The sequence below is a fragment of the Nicotiana tabacum genome, chromosome 4, assembly GCF_000715075.1.
Source record: "Nicotiana tabacum cultivar K326 chromosome 4, ASM71507v2, whole genome shotgun sequence".
Classification (NCBI taxonomy): domain Eukaryota; kingdom Viridiplantae; phylum Streptophyta; class Magnoliopsida; order Solanales; family Solanaceae; genus Nicotiana; species Nicotiana tabacum.
The window spans coordinates 142,229,263-142,243,667 of record NC_134083.1 but is presented as its reverse complement, the minus strand read 5'-3'; the positions used below and the strand labels follow the sequence as shown (position 1 = coordinate 142,243,667).

At 36.0% G+C, this 14,405-nt stretch overlaps 1 protein-coding gene across 1 annotated transcript; it reads left to right on the top strand.

Moving 5' to 3' along the window:
- The first annotated feature begins 13,377 nt into the window (after positions 1-13,377).
- On the top strand, positions 13,378-13,894 carry LOC107812811 (NAC transcription factor 56-like). Its single transcript, XM_075251088.1, has one exon. It carries the CDS (start codon positions 13,379-13,381, stop codon positions 13,892-13,894), a length of 516 nt encoding a protein of 171 aa, XP_075107189.1. The 5' UTR covers position 13,378.
- The last annotated feature ends 511 nt before the right edge of the window (positions 13,895-14,405 follow it).

The window sequence follows — 14,405 nt, the reverse complement described above, 5'->3', positions numbered from 1 at the left end:
CCAAGTCCGAAATCATCATACGAACCTGCTGGAATCTTCAAATACCGATTCCGAGCTCGTTTGCTCAAAAGTTAAACCTTGGTCAATTTCTCTGAAAACTGCCACCTCCGTTCATACGAACTGCGGTGGAGATAAAAAGGGGGAAGGTGAGGGAGGGACTGCTCCTCTCTCTTTCTTATTTTTTGGTCAGATTTTATATTAATTTTATCTTCTTCTTTTTAGCTGACATGTAGCTATTTTATTGGTTTGATCTGTCACTTTAAAAGAGAGCGAGGCTCACACATTAATATTGGTTTTGGAATTGTTGAATTTGTGTTTGATAGGTACACTTTAATGGATGTTGGAATGTTTAAAAGGAACAAATCTTAGTGGGCGTTTGGACATAAGAATTGTAAAATTTCAAAAGAAAATTATTTTTTTTTTCAAGTGAAAATAGTATTTGAAAATTAAATTTATTTTTGGACATGAATATAATTTTGGGTTGTTTTTGAAATTTTGTTAGAGCTGTTTTTCAAATTTTTAAAAAATTCCAAAACTCATCTTTGAGTGAAAATTGGAAATTTTATGGCCAAACACCGATTTCGAAAAAAAGAGAAAAACTTTTCATGATCAAACGGGCTCTTAGTTGAGGTGTCTAAGTGGAATTTGGTGACAAGTTTAGGTGGTTGTCAATGTATTTGGCCTTTTTCTAAATAATACTTGTCTACTTTTTATTTGTGTAACAAAACATGGAATTAAATGCTTTAAATTAGCTACATATATTACTCCTATACAGTAAGATAGACCGATAATTGGAATTTTCTTTACTATTTCGGCATTAAAATTTTCCTCAACATTCAAAAAAAAATTTAATATCGCATAACGTTTTAACATCACTCCTTTTACTATATATACATTTAAGTGGTGAACGATTAGGCCTAATTATCAGTAACTTCCTTTTGTCAAATGAAGATAATACATGAAATTATGAGCCAACGATTCACAACTCTTCTCTATTATATTTTTCAAATTAATACTAGCTATGTAGTTTCCTAAAACGAAAAAGGAGAAAAAAGGTTTATTAGTAAAGCGAATAACATGAAGAAATGTTTACCAGTTCAAATGTTCTTAAAATATTGAAAAAGAGGAGTCAAAAATATTCTAACAAGGGATAGTTAACTCATCCAATTTACAGTAAATAAACTTCAATATTTTGTAAGTTGGATAAATAAACCTCTACCCCGAGCACACACAATGGAATCGTAAACAGTCAAGTGAAATCCAATCGACGAAATAATTTGATATAATAATAATAAATAAGACGAATAAATGAGTTCTTTTTCATTCTGCATCTTTACGTGACTCAATAAGAGAGATTGACCTATTTCATACTTCTTCAAATAGCAAAGATTCAACTTATAAGGAAGGAGACAAAATATTGAGGATTGATAGTGTAATCGCGCTCAGATTGAGCTGCAATGGAGGAAAGGGGAAAGTAATCCCACTCTAGGAAGCTTCGAGAAGCAGACTGAAGCAAAAATGAAACTTACTTTCCAAAATAGGATGTACAATGTATTTATATACGTGCACAGTTGTCACCAGCTCTAACCTCCACTAACTACTACTCTAACTGCCTTATTACATTGATAGCCTAAATGTTTACAGAAATAGCCTATGTAAAATGAATACAAGATGACTAACTATTAAATAATCTCAACACCACCCCCCCCCCAATTTGGAGGTTCATGAGTAGGGATGTAGTGTAATGAAATCAGGCCATCTTGAAGCTTGTCACTTACAAACTGACAATCCACTTCTATATGCTTGGTCCGCTCACGGAAGACCTGATTCTTTACAATGTGAAGTGTTGCTTGGCTGTCACACAAGACAGGTATAGGCAGAGAAAGGGGTATTGTGAGTTCCTCAAGCAGTCGTGCAAGCCAAATCAGTTCTCCAACTACTTTTCTGACTGCTCTATACTCAGCCTCTGCTGAAGACAGGGAAATGGTAGATTGTTTCTTTGATTTCCAATTGATTGGTCTAGCCCAATCAGAGTCACGAAAGGCTCTTACTCTGTAATCTCTATTGTTGGATAAAAAGCTGCCTAGAGATAAATTTCCTTTAAAATATCTCAACACATGTGCTGCTGCTTTTAGGTGACTATCTGTAGGACTTTGCATGTATTGGCTCAAGTGTTGAACAATATAAGCTATATCAGGCCTAGTTCCTATAAGGAAGTTCAATTTCCCAATTAGTTTCCTATAGTGACTAGGATCTGGAAGTAGTATCCATTCTCCTGCTTTCAACTTCACTGTTGAATCAAGAGGTGAGGTCACAACAGAATACCATGTACAGTCAAACTCCTTAAGAAGGTCTTGAGTGAAATTCCTCTGTGTAATCAAGACTCCATCCCCTTTATAAAGTATCTCCAACCCTAGGAAGTAATGAAGTCTGCCCAGATCTTTTATTCTGAAAGTCTCATGTAGGAACTTCTTCAAGCTGGTAATTTCCTCCAAGTGAGCTCCTATGATGATAACATCAACTACATACACAGCTACAAAAGTCACTGAGTTCCCTTTACCTTTGTAGAACAGGGAGTAATCAAACATAGAATGTATATAGCCTCTAGAACAGAGAGCTTCTATCAACTTGGCATACCACTGTCTAATAGAATGTATATAGCCTCTAGAACAGAGAGCTTCTATCAACTTGGCATACCACTGTCTACTAGCCTCCTTTAATCCATGCAAGGATTTGTTCAACTTGCACATTATCCCAGATTGATCTATAAGCAATCATGGTGGTACTTCCATATATACTTCCTCAGGTAAATCACCATGGAGGAATGCATTGTTCACATCTAATTGAAATATTTTCCATCCCTTCTTAATTGCTACCTCAATCAGAGTCCTCACTGTTGTCATATTCACAACAGATGAAAAAATATCAGTGTAATCCACTCCGTCATGTTGAGTGTAACCTTTCACTACCAACCTAGCTTTGAACCTTTCTATACTCCCACCTGCCTTGTGTTTTATCTTATACACCATTTTCACCCTATGGCCCTTTTGCCAACTAGAAGTGACACCAAATCCCAAGTATTAATAGCATATAATGCCTCAAATTCTTTAGTCATTGTTGCTTGTCAGGCAGGTATTGCAACTGCCTCTTCCTAAGAAACAGTCTCAGAGTCTAGTGACACATTCTTTATCAAATGTTGACTATCAATGGCTAAGGATCTAAAATCAATGGGTTGCATATCATGGATAAAAGTATTGAAAGAAAGAGAAGATGTGCTTTGTTCATCTTGAGGTGCAATATTGATAGGTTGGTTTGGGAGTGTATATACATAATCCCTCAAGTAAGTAGGAAGTTTGTGAACTCTAGGTGGTCTGATGTAGAGATGGGGCTGGAACACTTTGGTTAGAATTAGATGAGCTACTAGTATTCTGTGGAATATAAGAGTTGTTAGGACTATGTGGGTTGTTTTGATTCTGGAGTTGTGGAAATGGGATACTAGGTTCAATTAGATCATGATCACTTCCAGTGTCATAATCCCCTGATACAGATATTGGTGACACCATATTGTGACTGTGAGGTGATGCAGTGGGAGATGCAATAGAATCATTTTAGCTAAGGTCATTTGGTGCATGATTTTCGACATTCAAATGCATTTGAGGTAAAGGGAAGGAGGGAACATCAAAGTTAGAAGATAGATTATTAGAATTTGATTTCAAGCTAAATGGAAAAATATTTTCATGAAAGAATACATCTCTTGAAATATGTATTCTTTTTGTGGCAAGATTTAATACCTTGTAACCTTTTGTCCTAAAAGAGTATCCCATAAAAACATGTGAGGGTTGATCTAGGTTAAAACTTGTCTTTGTGAGTGTTAAGTGTGGCCAGAAAGCAAAGACAATCAAAACTCCTAAGGTGTGAATAAAGTGGTATTTTTTGGTAGAGTAGTCCATATGGGCACTTGTTTTTTTATAGAGGATGATGGCAGTCTGTTTATCAAGTAAGTTGAGGTGAGGTACATTCACCCCAATATTGTAAAGGTAGTTTGGATTGATACAACAATACTCTTGCTGTTTCAAGGAGGTATTTGTGTTTTCTCTCCACTATGACATTTTATTGAGGTTTATAAGGGCAAGTCTTTTAGTGTATGATTCCTTTACTTTAAAAAACTTGGTGCTAGTAGCATTAACAAACTCCAGAACATTATATGTTCTAAATGTCTTAATGGTAGTCTGAAATTGATTTTCTACCATAGCAACAAAAGCTTCGATGACATGCAAAACATTGCTTTTGCAAGTCAGAAGGTGTGTCCATGTGAACCTGCTATAATCATCTACAAGAGTAATAAAATACTTATAACCATCATGAGTTGAAATTTGATAGGACCCCAAAGGTCTACATGTAATAGCCCAAAGGTTTTAAGTGTGTTTGTGGTGCTTTGTGGAAAGAGGGATCTGCTTTGCCTGGCCATTAGACAGACATGGCAGATAAATGGTTGTTTTGTGCAAAGGTAGTTAGAATGGCTGAGATGCCCCTCATTTTGACAAAAGGTACATGGACCAATCTATTATGCCACAAAATGTCTACATTATATTTCTCAGAAGCAGAAGCATTTGGAACAGAACTACAAAGTTTATGGATTTCAGAAGAAGAGTAAGAAGAGGTATTTGAAACAGAACATTCATTTTTATTTCTTGAAACAGTAGTTCCTACAATGGACTGTACATTATTTCTATTGTGTATGGAAGTGGTGGTGGATGCACAAGGTGCAATGTGAGAACTATGTGATGAAACAGTAGTGTCAAGTGTAGAAAGGAAAAGTTGAATTACTATTGTACGAATTTGAGCAATAGAAGTAAAGGTTGCCTTTGGCTTTACCAATCTCCAGTGGCCTCTTCATTGAAGGGCCTTGTAGAAGAAGATATGAGAATTTTGTGAATACAACTATGCAGTCTAGTTGCACAGTTAGGGAATGGACAGAAATTAAATTGAATTTGAAACTGGGCACATAAAGCACTTTTCTTAGAATGAATTTTGGACTAAGAATCATATCACCAATAAGTGTCACCTTCACTTTGTATCCATTGGATAGTGAAACTAGGTAAAGGTATACTAAGGTTTGGGTATTGCATAGTAATATTCTATTATAGGTCATATGGTTTGTGGCCCCGGAATCATGAATCCATGAGTCAACATCTGATTTAGAATGTTCACATAACTGATTACTATGTTCAATAGAAGAAGAACAAGCAACAATACCTGCAAAGTTTACAATTCCTCCTATCAGGCTCATGTCACCTGGCTTCTCCTTTGTGTTTCCTGTTTGAAGCTTTTCCATAATGCTAAGAAGCTGTCCATATTGTTCTTGAGTTAGGTGTTGCATAATCCTTCCCTATTCATGAGGACCTCCTTCGATTTATGGAACACTAGGCCCTTCATTTGGTGCTCCAAATACTTTTGATGCAACTCTCTTCCCTTTATTATTGTTTTCGTAACTAGGATACATTGAATTCTGAGGATACCCATAGAGTTTGAAGCACTTGTCTTTAGTATATCCTGGCTTCTTGCCATACTCACAAAATATACGAGACTTGTTTGATGAATATCCTCCCTTATTTGTATTGTTCCCAGCATTGTATCCACTTGTACTATAATTGGTCTTGAAATTGTTGTTTCCAACACTTGCATTAAGAGATGCAGATTCCATCACAAATTAATTGTGCGACTTAACTTTCCTTTGTTTTTCCTCTTGAATGAGTATAGAAAATGCATGTGCAATGCTAGGGAGAGGGTTCATCATTAAAATACTGCCTCTTACCACAGTGTATACCTCATTCAGCCCTATTAAGAACTGAATTAATCTTTTATCATGCTCTCCCTTGTGCATGTTTGCCTTGGCTCCACAGGTGCAGGTGCAATTTCATTAAGCATGTGCATTCAGGGTATTGAGTTATTCCCAAAGTTTCTTACTTTTGGTATAGTAGCCAGTGATATCGAGAGTTTCCTGGCTTAAGTCACTGATTTCCTTCTGAAGCTGATATAGCTTAGCACCGTTAGTTTGGTCATATCTATCTTCCAATTCCTGCCACAATTCCTTCGCATCCCTAACATATTGCAGACTATCAGCCAAATCCTTCGACAGTGAGTTGAGAACACACGAAGTAACCATATCATCGCATCGTTCCTATTGATCGAAAGTAGCGTGACCCGCATATGGTTTCTTAACCTTTCCAGTGATAAATCCAACCTTGTTCTTCACCGATAACGCTCTAAATAATCCTCTCCTCTAGGATCTATAACCTGTGCTGTTGAAAGCCACTGGTACCAGCATCGTTCCGGCATTCTCTGACGGATGCATGTATAAAGGGCTAGTCGAATCCAAAGTATCTTTGTCTCCTGCCATGAATCGAAATGTAGGAACATAGTCACAATCGAATAGTGCTCAAAATTAGCGAAAGTGATTTTTCCTCCTATGATCCTTGCCCTAAATATGTTGAATTGGTAATTTCAGAGAAAAACGAACACGCACTTAGAGAAAATGAACAAATTGAGTGTTTAAAGAGAGAATCGGAGCCTACGCTCTGATACAATGGCAAAATATTGAGGATTGACAGTGTAATCGAGCTCAGATTGAGTTCCAATAGAGGAAAAGGGAAATTAATCTCACTCTGGGAAGCTTCGAGAAGCAGACTAAAGCAAAAATGAAACTTACTTATATTCCAAAATATCTGTACAATGTATTTATACACGTGTACAACCGTCACAAGCTCTAACCTCTACTAACTACTACTCTGACTGCCTTATTACATTGATAGCCTAAATATTTACAGAAAAATCCTATGTAAAATGAATACAAGATGACTAACTATTAAATAATCTCAACAGAATGATTAAAACTATTTATATTTCTAAATTTATTATATTTCTAGTATAACATCTTTTACAATCCCTAGACAGATGGTTCACTAATAGACCGAGGGATAAGTCATTCGACTCATTTACATTCAGATCATGAATGTTTGGAATCCATATTATGCAAGGAGACATTAAACACCTCAAACCTACCATCTTTCAAGGGGACAATAGATTTCTAGATGAGGGGAGGAAGAATTATTTGCTAAGCAAAGAAAGTTGCTAGTCTTTAAGAAGGAATGCTGAAGTGATATGTACAAGAATTTCTTCAGACATATAGGAGCTATATATCATGAGAATAAATGTAGGAATGAGAAACTAACTTAACCCTAAAATTTCACTCTTCAAGCAGAAAAAGAGCAGCCTGGTTCACTAGCGCGGAATCCGGGGAAGGGCCGGGCCACAAGGGTCTATTGTACGCAGTCTTACCCTGCATTTCTGCAATAGGCTGTTTTCACGACTCGAACCCGTGACCTCCTGGTCACATGGCAGCTACGACTTTACTTGCAGAAAAGATATGAAATACAACTTACCCCATCTACAGAGTGACATCAACGAGATCCAATTTTAACCCATATCCATACTCATCTTGATACATTTCTTCTAAGTTGATAAAGTAATATACTTGGATACAAGATGCACACGGGCAAAACAAGGTAAATAGTGACAAAACTTTCTATTTGCATCCTAGAATCAAAGGAATTAATGTCTTCATCCATTAAGGTGGAGAATTTATTTGGAATAGGAATGGACTCTTTTTCATTTAATGTAGGAACTGGGCCCAAATTTATGCCCGTCGGCGAGAGGTTGTCAGAGGAGTTAATAGTTTTTAGGTCTTGAGAAGATGAAACATTAGAGGTATCAATTATTCTTAGGTCTTGAGAAGAGGAAACATTAAAGGAGTCATGTTTTTTAGCTTTATAAAATAATTTTTTAGTGTTGAGATACTTACCTGATGCCGCATCGAAAATCTTTACATATATACCTGTTTTTGGATCCGAAGGAATGCCTAAAAGTTATTCTTCTTGTAAGGATGGCTGCTTCTCCAGAGTTTTTTGCCTGCTTTGGTTCCTTTTTTCTGGGGAAGGTGACACTGTGCCACTTATTCTCTGTCGGGTGGGAATTTCCACATCTTTGTTGGAGTCTTTCATCATTATTGGTTTGATCCTATCGTGGGGGCATGAGAGAGCTACATGTCCCAAACCACCACAATTTTTGCATAAAAAATTGTTTCCTTTATATGTTAATTGCTGGAGGTGAGATCCAATTAGGATACATGGTTGGACGAGATCATCTAGAGGCAATACTACACAAAGTCGCGCGTATCGACCCGTTAGTGTGGCACTGGTACATGCATTAATTTTAAGAAGTTTTCCAATAAAGTTACTAATTTTTCATAGGATTATGCCATCGTAGAACTCAGTAGCTAATTGCGGAAGTCGTACCCAAATGGTCGTATGCACTTGTTTTGCTTTTCCGGCTACAAAATTTGGTTCCTATTGTTTAACGGATAGGAAGTAACCATTAATGAACCATGGGACATTTTGAAGAGCTTGTGTCATACTTTCTTCTTTGGTGAATTTGATAACAAAATAGTTGTGATCCAGATCGATTTAAGGGAAGGGTTCTGTGGGTTTTCAAAGTTAGGTAATTTTTTCTTTTAGATATTAGTGTAGGATACGTTTACCAATAAGCTTGATTATTAGGGAGTATTTCCATAGGGAGTACATACTATTTCGATCTTTCTCCGTTAATTACATTTCTTTGATACCTTTGGTATTACTGGTTGTGTTGTTACCATGAATCACATCTTCCATAGATTCCGTCGACTGCGAGGATGGGGTATCCAGTAACCAAGTGGTGGGGTTGGTGTTTAGGTGAATTGTGTTGGGGTCTGCCACAGTTTCATAGGCAAGCAGCTTTTCTTTGAATGAGGATAAGTGAATTTTTTGATCTCCAGTATCATTTCCGTTGGTAATATCTAGGGGTGGTATGTGGGCCGGTCCGATTCCTAAACGGGCCAAGTGGTCCGGTCCAAACGGTCCCGATCTCGGTCCCGGGCCGGTCCTTAATTAAACGGACCTACCGGTCCAGAGCTAAACGGTCTTTTTGTAGGAACCGGACTGAGACCGTGCCCACGAACTCATCGTCCTGGGTTAAACGGCCGGGCCCGCGGGCTAAGTGGGTCCAACGGCTAAATATTAATTTTTAAAAAAATATTAAATAGAAATTAGAGAGAAAAAGATGTTAAAAAATATCTAAGGCAGTGCCTTATAAATTTATTATAGAATTGTGACATAAATATTTTAATTCAAATTTAAAGACAAAAATATTGTAAAGAGATATTCAAAGCCATCCCTTGTAATTTTATTATAGCATTAAAAAATATAGCAATATCTTTCTTAGTCTTTCTCCTCCCTATGGAATGAGCACAACAAGATGTTAATACTACTATTGAGAAGAAAAAGAAACTAATCAAGATGTGCCAAAATACAAGTTACATAATACATACTAATTTTTTTTCATACAAGTTACATGGTATCTCTTACAAATTTCATAAATCTTTCAAGGTCCGGAGTAATTTCCGTTGGTAATGGCAGAAAAGTAGCTTGATCATCGCCGCTTCTATTGTCGGGTGAAGCAGCATCCTCCGCAAGTTCAGCTAGCATTTCTTCATAAGCTTTGTCTTCCTCTGGTCGTGATTCAGCAAATCCAAAATTTCTTCTTTTCGAACGGATCCAATCTCTGAAAAGTACTGATTTTTCCAAGCTCTCCCTCATAGACGCTCTATAATCACCGATTTGAAGTTTTGCTTGACTGAAAGCGTTCTCCGATGCCACTGGTGAAGCTTGAATAGTTAAAATATCTCGGGCCATCCTTGAAAGAAATGGAAAGTAATTTTCTTTGTCCTTCCACCATTGCAAAAGATTAAAGGAGCCATCGGGATTCACTTCCTCAATTCCCTGCGACAAATAAACTTCAAGCTCATTTACTTGTGAAAAATTATTACTACTAGAACCTTGAGAATCCGTAAACCTTGCCCAAGTATTAAGTGCTTTTACTCCCGCAGTTCTTTTAATGATTGAGAATCAGAAGAAGAAAAAGAAGAAGGAGTTGAAACATTTAGTCTAGCATGATTTAATGCAACTTGATAAGCATTATAAATAGTTTAAGCATTTATTCTAATTGAGGCTATTGCTTCTAAAAGTTGAGACAACTCATCATCTTCAAGTGCTAAACCATTATAAACAGTTTCATATCAAAATTGAGGACCTCCTAATTCATACAAGGATTTAACAAAGCAGCAACACAATAAATAGGGGGAATAGGGAAAAAATAGTTTTTAAACTTTTTTCTCATAGAATCAATAGCAAGTTTATAAATTTCCCCGCCCTTTGAAAAATGAGTAAACAAATTAGCAAGTTCTGCAATATAAACTAAACGGTTAGAAATAGTAGGATAATATTGTCCAGAAAATTCATTTGTAGCAATATGAAATTTTTCTAAAAAATCAACAAGCATTTTAACATTAGTCCAATCCCCATTCATAATGTGCTCATCATCACTACTTACATGTGCATTAAACGTTGAGTTTATGGGGTTTCTATATTCATATGCAACAACCAAACTTTCATACATGTAATTCCATCTAGTTGGACAAGGTTTAGGAACCTTTCTTTCTCTTAGGCCACATTCATCGTATCTTTTAAAATATTCTCTAAGTCTACTTCTACGGTTTGAATAAAAAATCCAGTTAAGAGCCATTTTAACCTTTTAAATTTCAATATTTAAAATTCTAATACCATCACCCACAATTAAATGGTAAATATGATAAATACATCTAACATGAAAAATATTACTAAATGCAGGATTTAGCGTAGTGGTAAGCAAGTCTATAGCATTTGTGTTATTAGTAGCATTATCCATTGAAACCGACATTATTTTATCACTAATGCAAAAATATCTGCAAATATCTGTAACTGTGTTAGTAATAAACTGCCATGTGTGACGTGAATTAATTATTCTATACGCAATTATCTGCTTTTACATTATCCAATCCTCATCAATCTAATGACTGGTAACAGTAAGGTAATCACAGTCGTTGCCACTTCTACCAATATCAGTTGTAATAGCAATACAATAATTTATATGAGTAAATAAATAGCGCAAATATTGTTCATATTCATGCTTATATTTATAAATATCGCTCTTTACAGTTGTGCGAGAAAAACCTTTATAAGTAGGATTAAAATATTTTCTAATACAATGCACAAACGAAGGGTCAGAAGGAAAACTATAGGGTAAGCACATAACAGTTACCATTTTTGCCAATTCTTCCCGATTTGAAATTGATTTGAACTGGTACTATGATCATCCTGACTAAGACTAGGTATATTTTTTTCCCCGGCCAAAACTTTCAGACGAAGATATCTGACTATATATTGAGGGTGTTTTTTTATGTGTCTAGCCAAAGTTCCCCCTTCCCCCGCGATCCAAAATATTTAAAAGCTAACTGCATACCACAAGTTTTACACTTAGCCTTATTTTCTAGAATTAGTTGAGTAAAAATTGGCCAAAAAGGAGAGGTTTCCGTCCATTTGGTAGGTTGTCTAGAAAAAGTAGAGGCAGTAACAGGAGTATCAGATGGGTCATTATTTGGATTAGCAGGTTTATCACTAGTTAGGTTAACATCATAACCAGGACTAGTGGGTGTATCATCATCCGGTTGAGTTTCATCAAGATCAATTTCCTCATCATCAGTATTATAATTATTAGAATAAAGAGCATTCATTATTTCATGGTCTAATTGTTCACCGGCTGCAATATTATAGATAAATTGACTCTCGGTAAATTGTGATAAACTATTATCGCTATCAAGAACAGCAGGTGTAGGACGAATATGGGATTTGGTTTGGGGAGCCGGGGAGGAGGAACAACATGACCACTAGATTCGACACTCTTGGATTTTTCCTTATTATTGTTTTTACCAAAAATATTTTTTAAGGAAGCCATCTTAATAAATCAAGTAATAGCAAATAAATAAAACAAACAAAACTATAATATTAAGATTTAAGAGTTGGAACGAGTTTACTGAATTGACGAACAACTTGTTGAAAATTGATTATCGTTGAAGACTTCAATTCACCAACATCACACAATGTTTTCACAAATTGTAACAACCTCAATTGTTTTACTATTTTTTGGAATAAAGTAAGCAATAGTAACAAGTATATAAGAAAATTAGAGAGAGATTGTGATAGATTGATATTGATTTTGTAAGAAAAATAAAAGAATGAGGGGGTATTTATAGTTTAAAATAGGAAAAAAGTGTAATTATAAAACGTTTGGGGTTAAAACAAAGTTTTGGGGGATGGGGGAGGTTAAATGGCTATTTTCTAAATAGCCAACCACTATTTTTTAAAGTCCAATGGCTGTTTTTGAAAATAGCCAAACAACTAATTTTTTTAAAAACAAAATTACCGTTGGGCCCACCAAGGGACCGATCCGGTCCCGGTCCCTTGGCGGGCCAAACGGTCTAGGTCCTAACGGTTCAAAGCCAAGAGCCGGCCCACGAGACCGGCTCAGGCCCACCTCTAGCGGTCCTACCGATCCCGACCGACTTAGCCCACATAGCTCGCGGTCCCGGACCGGCCCATTTGCCACCCTTAGTAATATCATGAGGTTTTGGGGGAATATGCGTCCCCAAATCTTTATCTGGGTTTTGGCTGTTGTTACTTGTTATGCACGAAGGATGAATGATAAACTTTTAACAAATGTAATAATAGAGGGAGTAGTTGCTTCTACAGTACCACTTCAAGCGGAGTGTAGAGTCAAATAGAAAATAACTTAATTTTCTAATCATTCATCGCAACAAAAATTATTAATAACAGTGGAAAGTGTTGCTTAATAAAATTAGCAAAAATCAGAGTTTACAATTTCATAAATACTCATAGGAAGTAAAAAAGGAAAAAAATTACCTTCATTGTGCAGATTTGTAGTCATCATTTATCTTTTAATAGGATCCAAAATAATTAACCAACTTCATTGTGCATTTATCCTAGTAGGAATTGAAAACGCTTTTATGGTGATAAGAAATTCATTTCAATTTACACATTTTGTAGCCATCATTACTCTTTAATAGGATCCCAAATTAATTAAGCAACTTTATTGTGCATAAACAAATAGACTACACTAAATGCCAGGTAGATAGATACATGGAACTTCATGTCACTTCCAATTTAATTGATTTATTTATCATTTATTGAAGGGTAAATTTACTATTTGCTACAAAAATATTATAGGAGTATGAGGGGGTAAAAATGCCGTTCAATTAGTTTCTTAAAAGGAGTCTTAGTTGTTTTTTTGCGTGTAAAATAACACCTTGTCATAGTTTCCAAAACGGGATCAAGATTCTGTAGTTCAGAATACGCTGTTTCTTCTTCTTAAATACGCTGTTTCTTCTTCTTATATGTTCTTCCTAGTTCTGTTTCATTTTCAATCAAGAAAGTTTTTTGTGTCATTCTCACTCATTCAAGAAAGTTTTTTGTGTCATTGTTTTCAAAGTCTTCAAGAAAGAACGGAACCCATGGAAAAGAATCCTCAATTTCGTCCCTCTGACACTGATCTGATAATGCAATTGTTGAAATTTGTGGCTGGAAAATGCTTACCAACTGAAGGATTGATTGGCTTTGTAGATGTTTACAGCAATGAGCCATGGCGATTAATTGGAGACATTAGTTCCATGAAAACCCATTACTTCCTTACCCAATTGAAGAAGAAGAAGCCCACTGATGCCAGATACAATAGAACTACTGCTAATGGGACTTGGACACAGCAGAATAAAGGCAAGAAAATTCTTGATGAGGATGAGAGTCTGATTATTGGGTATAAAAGAAGCTTGAGTTATAAGCACAAGAAAGACTCCTCTTTGAATGGCTACTGGATGATGACAGAGTATTTCTGTTGGGATTTTAAGCTTGTGTAGCTTAAAGAGGGTGAATAGGAAATGGAGGAAAAAAATGAAATATTTGAGTTTCCCTCCTCAGCACAGGGACATTATCCCATATTGGAGGAAGAAAAGACTTTTCATGGGTATATATACAATTGCTCTTCTTCTAGCTCTTAAAGAGTTAAGAAGAAGGCAAGTCTCGCGCCGTCGTCGTCGCTCGCTCGGCTTCTGTCAAAGATTGATTAATTAATCTTTTTGGATAAAATTTCTTTCAATTAATTAATTTAATTAATTAACAAAAATTCAATCCGGAATAACCCATGACCCGCGACCCGTTACGGTCCATTTTCTTTCCCAGATTATTTTATATTCGTTTGTTGTTTCCCGCTCATAATCAGTGCCAAATGGTCTATAAATATGCCTTGAATCTCAGAATTTTTACTTACTAAATTTTCTGATCTTGTTCTTCTTCTTCATCTGCACAAAAATTCCACTGTATTTTTACAGCCTTCGAGTGGTTCGCTGTTCATCGGCGTTTTTGGTACCA